At 38.4% G+C, this 12,959-nt stretch overlaps 1 protein-coding gene across 1 annotated transcript in view; it reads left to right on the top strand.

The window, feature by feature from the left end:
* The window catches only part of HAT1 (histone acetyltransferase 1), a 37,949-nt gene that overhangs the window by 5,215 nt on the left and 19,775 nt on the right, over positions 1-12,959 (top strand). Inside the window, exons 2-4 of the mRNA XM_089523277.1 lie at positions 3,734-3,805; positions 4,773-4,848; positions 6,360-6,480. Of these exons, the coding sequence (XP_089379403.1) occupies positions 3,734-3,805; positions 4,773-4,848; positions 6,360-6,480 (269 nt within the window). The remainder of the gene's footprint in view (positions 1-3,733; positions 3,806-4,772; positions 4,849-6,359; positions 6,481-12,959) is intronic.

Genomic DNA, 12,959 nt, shown 5'->3' with positions numbered 1-12,959 from the left:
CTCCATTCTGGTAGTCAAGGTCTGCTGTTCCAGCCCAGGATTTCCTCTGCCCCATCTCAGATTCACCCCTTTTCACTTGATGCCCCTCACTCCTGGAACCTTCTTCCCCCGTGAACTAGAGCCATCACTTCTTTAACCAGCTTCAAAACGGAGTTGAAGACCATCCTGTTCAGAGAAGCTTTCCCAGGCATTGCATAACTGTCACTTGCTATTTGATGTTCTTTTGTTGCCTGTTTTATTGAATCATTTCCTGTGTTGCTATGTATTTTATATGTATTATCCTACTAGTGAGGCAGGCTAACTCCAACAGGCCTCCCTGGTAGAAGATTAACCATCCATTATGAAGCCAAGCCCTCCCTCCAGTCCACCTGCCTTGGTCCAGGCCTTGGAGGTAGAGAGGAACTGCTGGACCTCATCCCCTTCCCCTCCACCACTCACTTCTCCTTTTGTGTCATGTCTTTTTAGATTGTAAGCCTGAGGGCAGGGAACCGTCCAATTAAAAAGATTGTATGTACAGCGCTGTGTAAATTTACAGCGCTTTATAAATAAAGGATAATAATAATAATAATAATAATAATAATAATAATAATAATAATACTGCCTTCCACCTTTCCTAGCATCATTGCCTTTCCTAATGATTCATGCCTTCTCATGATGTGACCAAAGTATGACAGCCTCAGTTTAGTTGTCCTGGCTTCCAAGGACAGTTCGGGTTTGATCTGCTCTAGGGCCCATTTGTTTGTCTTTTTGGTGGTCCATGGTATCCGCAGAACTCTTCTCCAGCACCACATCTCAAACGAATTGACTTTCTTTCTATCTACTTTCTTCACTGTCCAGTTTTCACACCAATACATTGTGATGAGGAATATGGTGGTTTGGATGATCCTAACTTTAGTATTCAGTGTTATGTCTTTGCACTTTAGGATCTTGTCTAGTTCTTTCATAGCTGCTCTTCCCAATCCTAGTCATTTTCTAATTTCTTGACTGCAACAAATTGCAGTCTTGATCAATGTTTGATCCAAGGTATGGAAACGCTTTTGACTATTTCATTTTTTTCATCATATAGGAAAAATTAATGTAGTTCTTCCATGGTCATTATTTTTGTTTTCTTAATATTCAGCATTAAGCTTACTTTAGCACTTTCTTCTTTTACTTTCTTTAGTAACTGTTCTAGGTGTTTGTTGTTTTCTGCTACTAATATGGTGTTGTCTACATATCTTAGGTTGTTAATGTTCCTTCCTCTGAACTTCACTCCTCTTGCCTGTGAATCTAAGCCTGCTCTGCGTATGATGTTTTCTGCATAAAGGTTGAATAAACAGGGTGATGGAATGGTGCCTTACCTGACCCCCTCTGCCAATTGGAAACCATTCTGTTTCTCTGTATACCGTTATGTTGGCAGCCTCTTGTCTTGAGTACTGGTTACGCATCAGGACAATGAAATGTAGTGGCACTGCCATTCCTCTATGAGCAAACCATAGTTTTTCGTGATCTATACAGTCTAAGGCTTTGCTGTAATAAAAAACCCAGCAAATGTAAAACTGAGGGGATATAACAGTCCCTTATATAATAATAATAATAATAATAATAATAATAATAATAATACCACCACCCTGCATGGCAGTCATACTATTATGTACATGTCAATAGTATGATTCTCATGGGATGTGCTCCACTCCCCCAGTATATGCTGCATAGTCCTACTCTGGTTTATGAAGTCTGAAAATTATTGAAAATCTATATATGATGTATTACAAGTAGGCTCTGGTTCTTCTGCTTGTGATTTTATAGGAATGGCAGGAAAGGACAGAACAGGAGTAGCAATGACTGTTTCAAGAAGGGAGTCTGGTAGTCCAAGTTAACTGGACATTCCCTCATATATGCAGTAGTTTGTTTGATTTATACCCTGCTTTTCCCCCAAAATGGGACTCAAAGCAGTTTACAGTATCAGCTAAAATAATTAAAACAAAATGTGGCACAAATATTTTAGAAAGCTTTAAACCATCAATACAATTAAATCATTACTTTTCAGATATTTATTTCAAACAATACTGCGTAAACAGCATGCCTATTTCACATCCTTCTACCCCTACCAATTAAAGGTTGAAGATCTATTTAGATAGAGAAGTGTTTGTCTACTGGCAAAATGAGAGCAGTGAAGGGCCTACTGATCCACCCTCAGGAGGAAATAGTACAGTCCTGAGAACCACCGATGAGAAAGCTGTCCTCACCAGACAAGCCTAGGAAGGTGGTGGGGTGGAGAAAGAGCCCTCCCGCTGACTCCATAAAACCCTGGGCAGCTTATAAGCAGAGATACTGGCTTAGGTCTGGACCTAAGCAGTATGTGGTTGATGTCTGATCCCTGGGTGGAGAACACAGGATCCCTAATGAGGGAAGGAAACATATTTGTTTATCTCAGTAACATGACATTTCCTGTTGCAGTCCTTTTTGAAGCTTCCAAATAACTCTGTTGCTGCTACAGGATACTTGTTTCTTTAATTTCGTTTAGCACTAGTGCAGTATAAAATCATAGTTGGAAGAGACCCCAAGGGCTATCCAGTCCAACCCCCTGCGAAGCAGGGACACGCAATCAAAACACCACTGACAGATGGCCATCCAGCCTCTGTTTAAAAACCTCCAAAGAAGGAGTGGATAACATTTTCTTACAAACATCTTGGACAAATAACTTTGTATAATTTCGTGTTGCATTTTAATTTGTAGCTTGAACAAACAAGTTTCACCACTCCCATTGTCATAGAAAAGGTAGAACATCCCACCCCCAGGAGAGCACTGTATTTGCCACTGAAAATGTGATTGAAAGGGAAAGAAGATGAGGATGTGTTCCTTTCCTCCCTTTGGATGAGTTTCAGATGATGCAGTCCAACTATAGCGAAACTGAAAAGTCAAGTTGCAGCTTTCATTTTGCTGCTTGGTGCTGGCCAAATGAGTCCCACCCATCTCTCAGCAAGTTTAAAGCTGGGGTAGTGGTTTGAGGAATGTTCCTTCAGGTCCCTTGCAGAACTCCTGCAGACCATATATGTCCAATGAATGGACTTGGGATGGGGGAGAGTATGGAATTCTCCCTGGCTTCATGTGGAGTGAGGCGTGCAACCACCAACTAACAGCCCAATCCTGTGCATGTCTACTCAGAAGGATGTCCCTCAGAGTTTCATGGGAATTAATCCTGGGTAAGCAAGTAAAGGAGCACATCTTGCATATACTTACCTGGAAATAAAACTCCACTAAAGTCAGTGGGATTTGGGTCTGAGTAGTCAGTCATAAGATTGTGCTGAAGTAGCCCAAGATTCCAAGTGACAACAGAGTTTGCCCTTGCAACTAAGACGGGCCAAACATACACTACTTATAACTAACTACAGGAAGGTTACTGGTGTCCAGAAATAAACCTACATCCTTGAAGATAAAAATACAAGTCAACTTACATAAAACATTTTTCCTTGGCCACTTTTACTTACCTTAGGTAGTGACATGCTTAACATTTAGCTACTGGAACTCTATACTGTCTTGTGGACTGCTGTACTCATATTATTATTTATTTTATTATTATTATTATGACCCTTCCCTTAGGGTTACTTTTTGTTTTAGATCCATATAACATCTGGTTAACTTTCAGAGAAACAGAAACAAAAACAGAAAATCTTTGGTGGGATCAAAGATTTTATCTTGAAACACTGCCTTAACTGTGGTGAGAATACTGTATACTTAATCTTTTCTCTAGGTCTCTCTGCTATGGAAAAGAAATTGGCTGAGTACAAATGTAATACAAATGAAGCAATTCATCTAAAATTAGGTAAGGTTTTAAAAGATATTTTTGATGCTTAGCATAGCAGTGTTTCAGCAGTTGTTTAACTCTTCATTTTGGAGTTCTAAATATACCAAGATACCCGTAGCCATGGTTTGTTCAATTTTCTTTTGTTCTCTTTATGTGAAGGTTAGTATTACTTGAAGCAGACATGAGTGGGAAACAGCACTGATGGTGATTTGCAGAATACACTCCAGTTTCACAATTAGTTGTGTGCTGAATATAACCATCCTGATAGTCATTCTGACTTCTGTCAGCACTGAACTAGTAAAACAGACAAGCAAGTATAGACAATGCTTTGGAGCAATGTATTAGCTCTGTGTTCAAATACTGTAGAACTCTGCTTCTTCCATTCCTGTAAAATGTTAACAAGTATTCTGTTTGAAGAGCAGAGACCAGACTAGACTAAACAAAGAAAATGTCATCAAACTGCAACCAGTAGCTTATAGTCAAATAATTTATATTGGGTGGAAAAGGCCTGTGTGCAGAACTTTGCTAACAACCATTCTCTCTCAACTGGGAATTGTTTCCACAGCACCATTTTCGGTGGTGTCATCTTAATTCTTTATTTGATTTTGATACTTATTTTGACTTTTGTTTGCATATTTGAACCATATTGTTTAGTCTTTGACTGATGGCATATATTTCACATAGACATCTAGGAAATACTGAGTGAAGCAGCTTTCACAAGGAGTCTGGAAATGTCCTAATAGCCCCACCCCCTTCCTCAAAAAGTATTGTCTAGGAAATTATGAAAATATATTTTCCATTCTCAAAACTCCTCTCTCCCAGTTCTGAACCAGGGAATCTGTAGTTCTCTCCATCTGAGGAACAGACCTGTGATGAATTATTTAAATAGGATAACATATGTGACTTGCTTTTAAAATTATAATAAAAATGATTTATTATAGCTTAATAAAACCTTACTGTGGAAAATTTTTGAATTTTTTTTTAGTCCGCTTCCCAGAGGATTTGGAGGATGACAGCACAACATTTCATCCAGAGTTCAGCCATCAAGTTTTTGGGGATGAGTAAGTGATGGAAAATATTTAAAAAAACAACAGATTGAGTGTTGAACAGGTGTCTTAAAAACTAATATGAAATATTTATTAAACTTTATGCCGCTAGTCTAGTGATCATACCCTGTGGCCTTATAAACATACATGACCATGATCAGTATAAGACTTGGGAGTGCTCACTAGCACCGATTCTAAAAGCATATCAGTTTTAATTTCAATATGAGAAGAATATTCAGTAATTGTTGGAGCCATATTTGGCTTCACTTGAGATGTTATCAGTATATGATGGCCCTGTGTGCCTGCATCTGTCTCAGTTGAGATCCTAGAACTACAGGTGAAATTTAGTTGTTTTATCCTTCTGCCAGTGGAACAAATTCTACCTCTGGAGCAAATTTTGGGAATGTTTGGAAGTGGAAGAGACCAGAAATGTATATTGTTTGTACAGTGTTGGATATTCCTATACAATATCTCTTGAGTATGTGTTAAGGTTATATTAAATAGTAATGTACTTTTATTAAAAAGTGATGTTTAAATAGAAGCTGCTTTGCAAATGATTTAAATTGTTGCAACTGACTGTAACTCCCAAAAGGTACTGCTGATTCATGTGGTTTGTTTCTCTATACAGTTGTGTATAAGAGGATGGATTTAATAAGGAATAAAAGGCTAAAATGATTGTACATGCTGGATGTAAGGTGCTATAAAGCTTGTTACCTTGCTGATGCAGTGAGGCTACCTCTCAGTTGCCTTTTTATTTTTTTGCAGATGAAACGGTTAGTATGCAGGCAAGGTCCTGAACAATAAAGAATTTTAGATTTGAGTGTGCCTAGTGGGTTTTTGTTTGTTTGTTTTGGAAGGCCAGGATTTCATACTTGCTGCAAGTTGCTTTTGGACATCCCCTCAGTTTCAAAAGTAGTCTGATATATGGCATAGGAAGTTGCATCTGAGCAACACAAACCCAAACCTACTTGGGCATGTGGAGTGTATCTTCTGAACTAAACCTGACAAAAAGGGTTTTTTTGCTGTTGCTGTTACTTTGATAGCCAAGTCTGTCCCTTGACAGAAATTTAGCTAATCAAAATCAGAAATGTAGCCAGTCAGAATGCTTGCTCTAGATATTTCTGGTAAACTTGTACAGTCCTGTCTCCATTTTTGTGGACTTTGAGTCTGTGGTCTTGGTCCGTCGTGGAGCGGCAAGCAGGGAAGGTTAAAATGGTGCGCGCACCATGGAGCATGCAGCCATTCAAGCCTGGAATGGATCCCTTGCAAAAATGGAGGGAGGACTGGATATTAATTCTTTTTTTGTGAGAGACAGAATTAGTGGAATGATGAACCACTGCTGTTGCATAAGACTAAACTGATGGAATTTGTAAGATGATATTAATGGGTCTTTTTCTAGACATTTATGCTAATACTATAATTTTGAAAAAAAATGGCAAATCTCTGCATAGGAGTGGATTTTGTCTTGTTGGAATTGATTAGCTTGTGACTATAAAAATTAACCTAATTTTTTCTTTCTCTTACAGTGAGGTTGCCTTTGGTTACAAGGGATTGAAGATTCTTTTGTACTACATTGCTGGTAACTTGTCAACATTGTTTCGTGTTGATTATACATCCAAAGTTAATGAGAACTTTGACTGTGTGGAGGTAAAGTCAAATGTTCAGATGTTATGTTAGCTAGCTAGCTAAGTTTGTCATTTTACCTGAAATTTTCATCTTGCTTTTTCCAGTCTTTTTATGACTATATGATCTCAAATTCCTCCATCACTTCACATTCACCATTCCACTCTTGCTGACTTTAACTTTGATATTTCAAACTTAACTTTAATTTAATTCTAATATTTCTGGAGTATCTTTCCACTTAATCAGTTCTCAGCACAGTAACTTAGATAGGATTGCTGAACAATATGTCTTTCTCACTAAATTTTATTTCATAATCCAAAAAGAAAAGTACAGTTCCTTTCACTTCATTATGCTTCTTTTCTCCTGTACCAGCTCACTAGACTCCAGATCTCTGTTTGAGTTCTTTTCGTATTTATGGCATACAGTACACCTGTGTAGATATTCTTAGTATTTTGTGACTGATGGACATAAGTCTACTGCATTGCTAACATTTTGGAAATATGGTGAATTGTACCATATCGACCCTTGTTGAAAAACTTCTACTTTCTGTAAAAATAAAGTCATCTGTGTCCTAGTGTTTAACCTTTACAGGAAAATGCCGTATGCCACAAGTTACTTCCAAAGACATCCTCACATACACAGTTTTAGTTGTGTTTACATTTCTTCCCTGATGTAAAGCAGCTATAGAAATTGTTTGTGTAGCTTTGCAAGAGCTGCTTAAACATTACAATGCAACAGTTTGAATCTTGTGGAGAGGCAATTTGTATTGCCCAATCATACAAACTGGAAGCCCAGTGTTGCTATGCTATTTTCTAAGGTTTTCATGGATATTTGTGAGAATGAATTAGGACTTAATACAAATCAGGAAGCTTCAGACAATCTCTTAATTGGATCAGAGCTCTTGTGAAATTGCAACAGATGACAATTTTATGTTTCAGCATTTTATCAATAATATTCTTGATTGCAGGAGCTGAATTGAAACTGTCATGTTTAAAGGCTCAGAAATATGCTTAAACTCTGGCCTCACCTATTTGCCAGTTCCTTTTCTTTCTTCAGTTTGTTGTGATCTCCCAAACCTAGGAGAGCAGAGGAACATGCAAGTCCATGATATGTTCCTAACCTCAAAATCAGCATTTTTTCTGATTATGAATTTAGCATATCAGATTAGAATGTAGGGTGATCCTACTACAGTATATATCTGTCTTACTAACCTATTTTCTCTCAGTCCCATTTACCTTCTCCTGTTCCAGACAGTCATGCTGCCATTCTTGCCATTGCAAAGTTTATTTCTTTGCTATTTAGAAGTATTTTATCATATCAACTGTTCAGCCTGACTATCTCATTGCCCCAGTGAGCAATCCACAGAGAAGATTGTGTCAATTTTGTTTTATATTCCGCACCTAAAGAAATTCCAGGAAGAGGGTGTGGTCATAATACCATCTAGTTACTAAAATCTTTATGGAACTTGGAACTAATAATGCAATGATACAATGTGGAACTAAGATAACTCTAAATACATATGTAGTTCCACTGTATGTATATATGTAAGCTTTTCACTTTTTATAAAGATCAGAGCAAAATCCAATTTTGTACATAATAAGGGAGCAATGATGTATAGAAAAAAGTTTGTTTCACACCAACTGCTTAATACCACGCAGTGTTACAGAGATTGCTCAGCATGAGTGGCACATTGATTGGGAGCAGCAGTCCTTTAAAAAAAAACATACACCTCATGGTACAGAAGCATTTGTCTGTTCTTTTACAGCTGTAGAACTCTCAGGCTGAAATCACATATTCAGTTACCTGAGATCAAGTCCCACTGAATTTAATGGGCCTTTCTTTTGAATAGGCATATATGGACTCACACTGTAATATGTAAATTGTGTTGTACAAAACTTACATTTTACAGTCATCCATTCACTGTGACAACGTGACCTGGTCACTGATACATTTTGGCTGCAGTGATACCTGATTGTTGCAGTTCTTAAATTTGCCCCTGGAGATCACAGATGTTGCTGTGACTAATTACCTGACGCCAGTTATCACATTGCTTATAAAAGTGGGATGCCATCATTCATATGTGAAGTTGTGTGACAGGAAGTAGTAATACTACTATATATAGCAATATCAATTGTTCAAAGTGCTGCATGTGCACTATTTACTTGTAATCTTTTTTACTACCTGTAAGGTAGTTCAGAAAAGAGTCTAAATACCCTAAAGGCGTGAAATCCCATCTGATCTTGGAGGCTAAGCAGGGTCACCTGAGCTTGATAGGAGGCTGCCAACAAATACCAGGTGCTGTAGTCTATATTTGAGGGGAAGAAACTAGCAAAACCACCTCTGAGTACTTGTTGCCTAAGAAACCCTATGAAATTCATAGGGTGACCATAAATTGACAGGCGACTTGAAGGCACTTGTTGCTATTATTATAATACCCATTTATATCCCACTCCCTCCCACCCACCCACCCACCCAAATTGGGACTCAAAGCGGCTCACTGTTTTAAAAAACCAGTTTTAATGTGTAAAAGCATTCCTGGCCACCCCAGACACCTGGGCCTCCAGGTTCAAAGCTGAATAAAGGAGTATACCCAAACTACAAACTTGTGTCTTCAGGGGGAGTATAAGCCCACCTAACACAGGCTGAATCCCTATTCCCTGATACACACATACATACCCCTCTATGTTAATATTGGTCGCATTGTAGATTGGGCTAGGGAGCTGAAGCTAACAGAACGCCTTGCCTTAGACCATGTAATGAGTTTCTGAGGGGACAGGATTCAAATGAGAATCTTCTTTGTTTTCACTACACTGTCATAGCTATTATGCAGTGCACCAGCCTTCCCCCATTTGGTGCTCTGCACATCTGTTGAGCTATAGCTCCCATAATTCCTAGTTAACATAGTCAGCAGTCCAACATATCTTGTTTGTTCCAAGTAGGGAACGTTGTGGTATACCATCTCTCAACTAAATTTGATTTTTACTTTTATTTGGCATCTGTCTTATAAGGCTATTTTGTTACCTACATTTCTTTTCTCCTTCCTTGCAAAAGATAAGTCAGAATTTCTACGACTGATTATTTGGAATGGAAATATAATAGAGATGCTTGAGCAATTGGTTGCAGATTCCTGCATGAAATGACCTGCTTCACACCTCTTAGGCTAGTTCAGACTGAAATTTGGTTATCCACTAGATTTCCCACCTCTCTGAATGACTAATTTTAGCAGTTTGAATGCATTAAAGTTTGAATTTGAGATGGGTTTTTTAAAAATGCATATTATTTTAAAAACAACAACAGAATTCTGCATCAGAATAACATAAAAATGGCATGTACCAAAAATACACAGAATCATCTACCTCAGCTAAATAGTTGTGAAACCCTTCCAAAAAGCACCACTCGTTATTTAAGTATTATTAGTTTTCTGCAAAATAGCTTAAAGGGAGCTGACATTTGTGATGCTGGATTGTACTAAAATGGTGCTTGTTTTTCTATGATACAGACAAATCTTGTATAAATGTATTTGCATAATTTGAGATTCTTATTTGTGTTAAATTCTGCCCTTTTTTATATACATTCCAGTACCTGTAAATGTTGCATTCTTAGTTAATTTTTAGATCCTTAAAACCTCTCAAGTGTCATGTGAGGCGTCTTATAATTCTCAAGTACAAGAAAGAGGCATTCTTACATACCTTCATTTTTATTGGCTCCAGGTTGATGTTCTTCATCTTCTGCTTAAACTGGACAAAGCTGCTGGCTAGTGGGGCCCAAGATGTGAGGAAAATATATTATTGGGAAGGAGAGGAGTAACAAAACCATACTGGGAGGCAAAATAAGTTTGGGTTGTTACCTTGCACCAGGGATATGCTTGTTTAAATCACTTGTTCACACAGGGGAGAATGAGTAATTTAAACAGTGTTCTTACCACTGTGGGAATATTTGTGGAAACTGTAGTTTTCAAAGATTATCATATAGGAGGAAGAAAGTCATTGTTCCACCCCCACCCTGACTCATTTTTTTCCTTTCCCCATTCTGGCCATATAGTGGCTAGTGTGTGGTGGTCATGGGGCAGCTGAGTGAGGAGGATTCCACATTTCTGGCTATGATAACTGGTGAGAGATGCACCTCAGTTATTCTCCCTTGCCTGGATCCCCATATGATGGCCAGAGGAAGGGGATCGGGAGCCGCTCTGTTCATTATGTACACATTATCTGTAATGCACTCTGGATATTTTACTTGCAATTTTGACTATGTAGCTGAAGAAGCTTGTGTTTGGTGAAGAAAACTAGCCAGTGCTACCAATTCATTTACAGTATGTTGTTGATGTTGTTGTTGTGACCCTTCCAGTTGTTTTCAGTTTATGGTGAGTCTAAGGTAAACCTGTCATGGGATTTTCTTGGCAAGATTTGTTGAGAGGAGGTTTGTCATTGCCTTCCACTGAGGTTGAAAGTGTGTGACTTCCTCAAGGTCACCCACTGGGTTTTATGGCCAAGCTGGGAAACAAAGCATGATCTTCAGAGTGCTAGTCCAACACTCAAATCTCTGCGCCACACTTCTCTTGTTAATACATTTATTGCCACAACATTTGCATCAACTGTGATTTATTTTTGGACATTAGTCTCATGATACACGAATCGCTGTAAATTGCCAAGTTCTTTTTTCTAGATAAATTATTGCATTGAACTTACAAGTGTAAATATAAGTATTTTTGCCTATTCTATATGTATATAAAAGCTGTACACATTTGAATGTGGTATATCATTCTTTATATTCATATCCTGCACCTGTACTTGTGGCCTGTTGGTGACAGATTATCTCCCTTGGTTGCCCCTCACCCCAATTCCTCCAGTTTAGCCATATAGTGACTACTGGGAGGGGCAACCAAGCAAAGAGGATTGCCAGTCACTGGCTGTGTTCTGATATCAGTTCATGATGATACAGACATCCTCTTGGGGGTCCTCTGGAGATCTTGAAGAAAGTCATTGTCATACAGCAGCCATCAGAACACAGCTGGCAGTGGTCCACTTTGTGGAGTTGTCACCTGTCCTCCTGCCAAGCCACTACATGACCTTATCAAGAAGGCAGGAAAAGAGTATGTTTGGCCTGCAGGGGAGGGGACGTAGTCCTCAAGTCTACTCAGTGTTGTGGGTGGGGGGAGAGAAACGGGCTTCAGGAGGATCCTCTTGCTTCCCAACATTCTAGAAGCCCCTTTGTGGGTTTTTTCCCTGTGTCATTGAGTATTTTTAAATCCCTACTTTGCTCATAGGGTCAGCAGATTTAGTAGAATACTCTGCCTTTCCATCTGCCATCAATTTTCAGAACTAAAGAACAATGCAGGCAGGTAATGAGCATGAAAGGAAGCCACATTTCAAAACTAATGCAATGAATAAGGGCAAATTTACATCAGTAGTTACTTTCAATCGTTACTTTTAAAAGGCATATTTGCAGGACCTTTATAGGCCACAGGGATTTTTCAGGTTTTGTGCCAATCTTTTGTCAATCCTAAGGGTTTTTCTCAGAAAGTAATGAAGTAGTGGAACACAGTGAACAGCTTAACAGATAACACACATCACCTGTCATCATCACTGCACTAAATACTAGCAACTAATTTATTTTTACACTGTTCAGTAAAAGAACAAATTACTTTTAAAAAGTAACTCTCCAAGCTTTAGGCATAGGTTTCAGGTTTGTTTTTGTTTTTTAGAGAAATATGTCTGCTCTGCCAGCTATTTTTCCTGTGTGTCTGACAGCACAATCTTATGCATGTCTGAATTCCCACTAAGTTCAATGAGACTTCCTACCAGATAAGTATTGCAGCTGGACTGTATTGCAAATAGTTGGCTTCTCAACAGTACTCATTCCTGGTTACGCTTATTTAGATAAAATTTAATTCCATCATACATTTCTCCATGCTGTGTTGGCTCTTTAAAGTAAGCTAAGCTCACATTTCAGAGGTATGTACATACTGTTACAGTACTTGATGGACAAAGCAAATGTGCAGGAATGGATCATAAACTGCCAACCTCTCCCTGCCCCCATACCTACCTTACCATTTTAAATTTGTCTCTTTTGAATTTTACTACTTATTTAAAATGCACTTTTGAAGATAAGAGGTTTTCCCCATTCTCATCACTTGCCTATCCTATACTTTCCCCTCTGTTTTAGCTTTTCCAGCACCCATTTTCCTTGTTCTGTTCACTCCTTAATATTGTCCAATAGTCTCATTGAAAATTGGACCTGACATTTACAAAATATTTTTATCCTTGTACAGAACAGAGTACTAGCCTGTAGATATTTGAACAGACTGGAGGAGGGCAAACGTCCCAATCTTCAAAAAGGGAAAAAAAGAGGATCCCAACAGTTATCGTCCAGTTAGTCTGATATCTATACCAGGAAAGATTCTGGAGCACATCATTAAACAGAGAGTCTGTGAACATCTAGAAAGCAATGCCATAATCACAAAAAGTCAACACGGGTTTCAGAAAAAGAAGTCATGCCAGACAAAT

This window comes from Sceloporus occidentalis, unplaced genomic scaffold, assembly GCF_023333645.1.
Source record: "Sceloporus occidentalis isolate IW3139 unplaced genomic scaffold, rSceOcc1.0.p SCAF_4, whole genome shotgun sequence".
Lineage (NCBI taxonomy): Eukaryota > Metazoa > Chordata > Lepidosauria > Squamata > Phrynosomatidae > Sceloporus > Sceloporus occidentalis.
The sequence above is the reverse complement of the archived record's forward strand: the minus strand, read 5'-3'. Positions and strand labels throughout refer to the sequence as shown.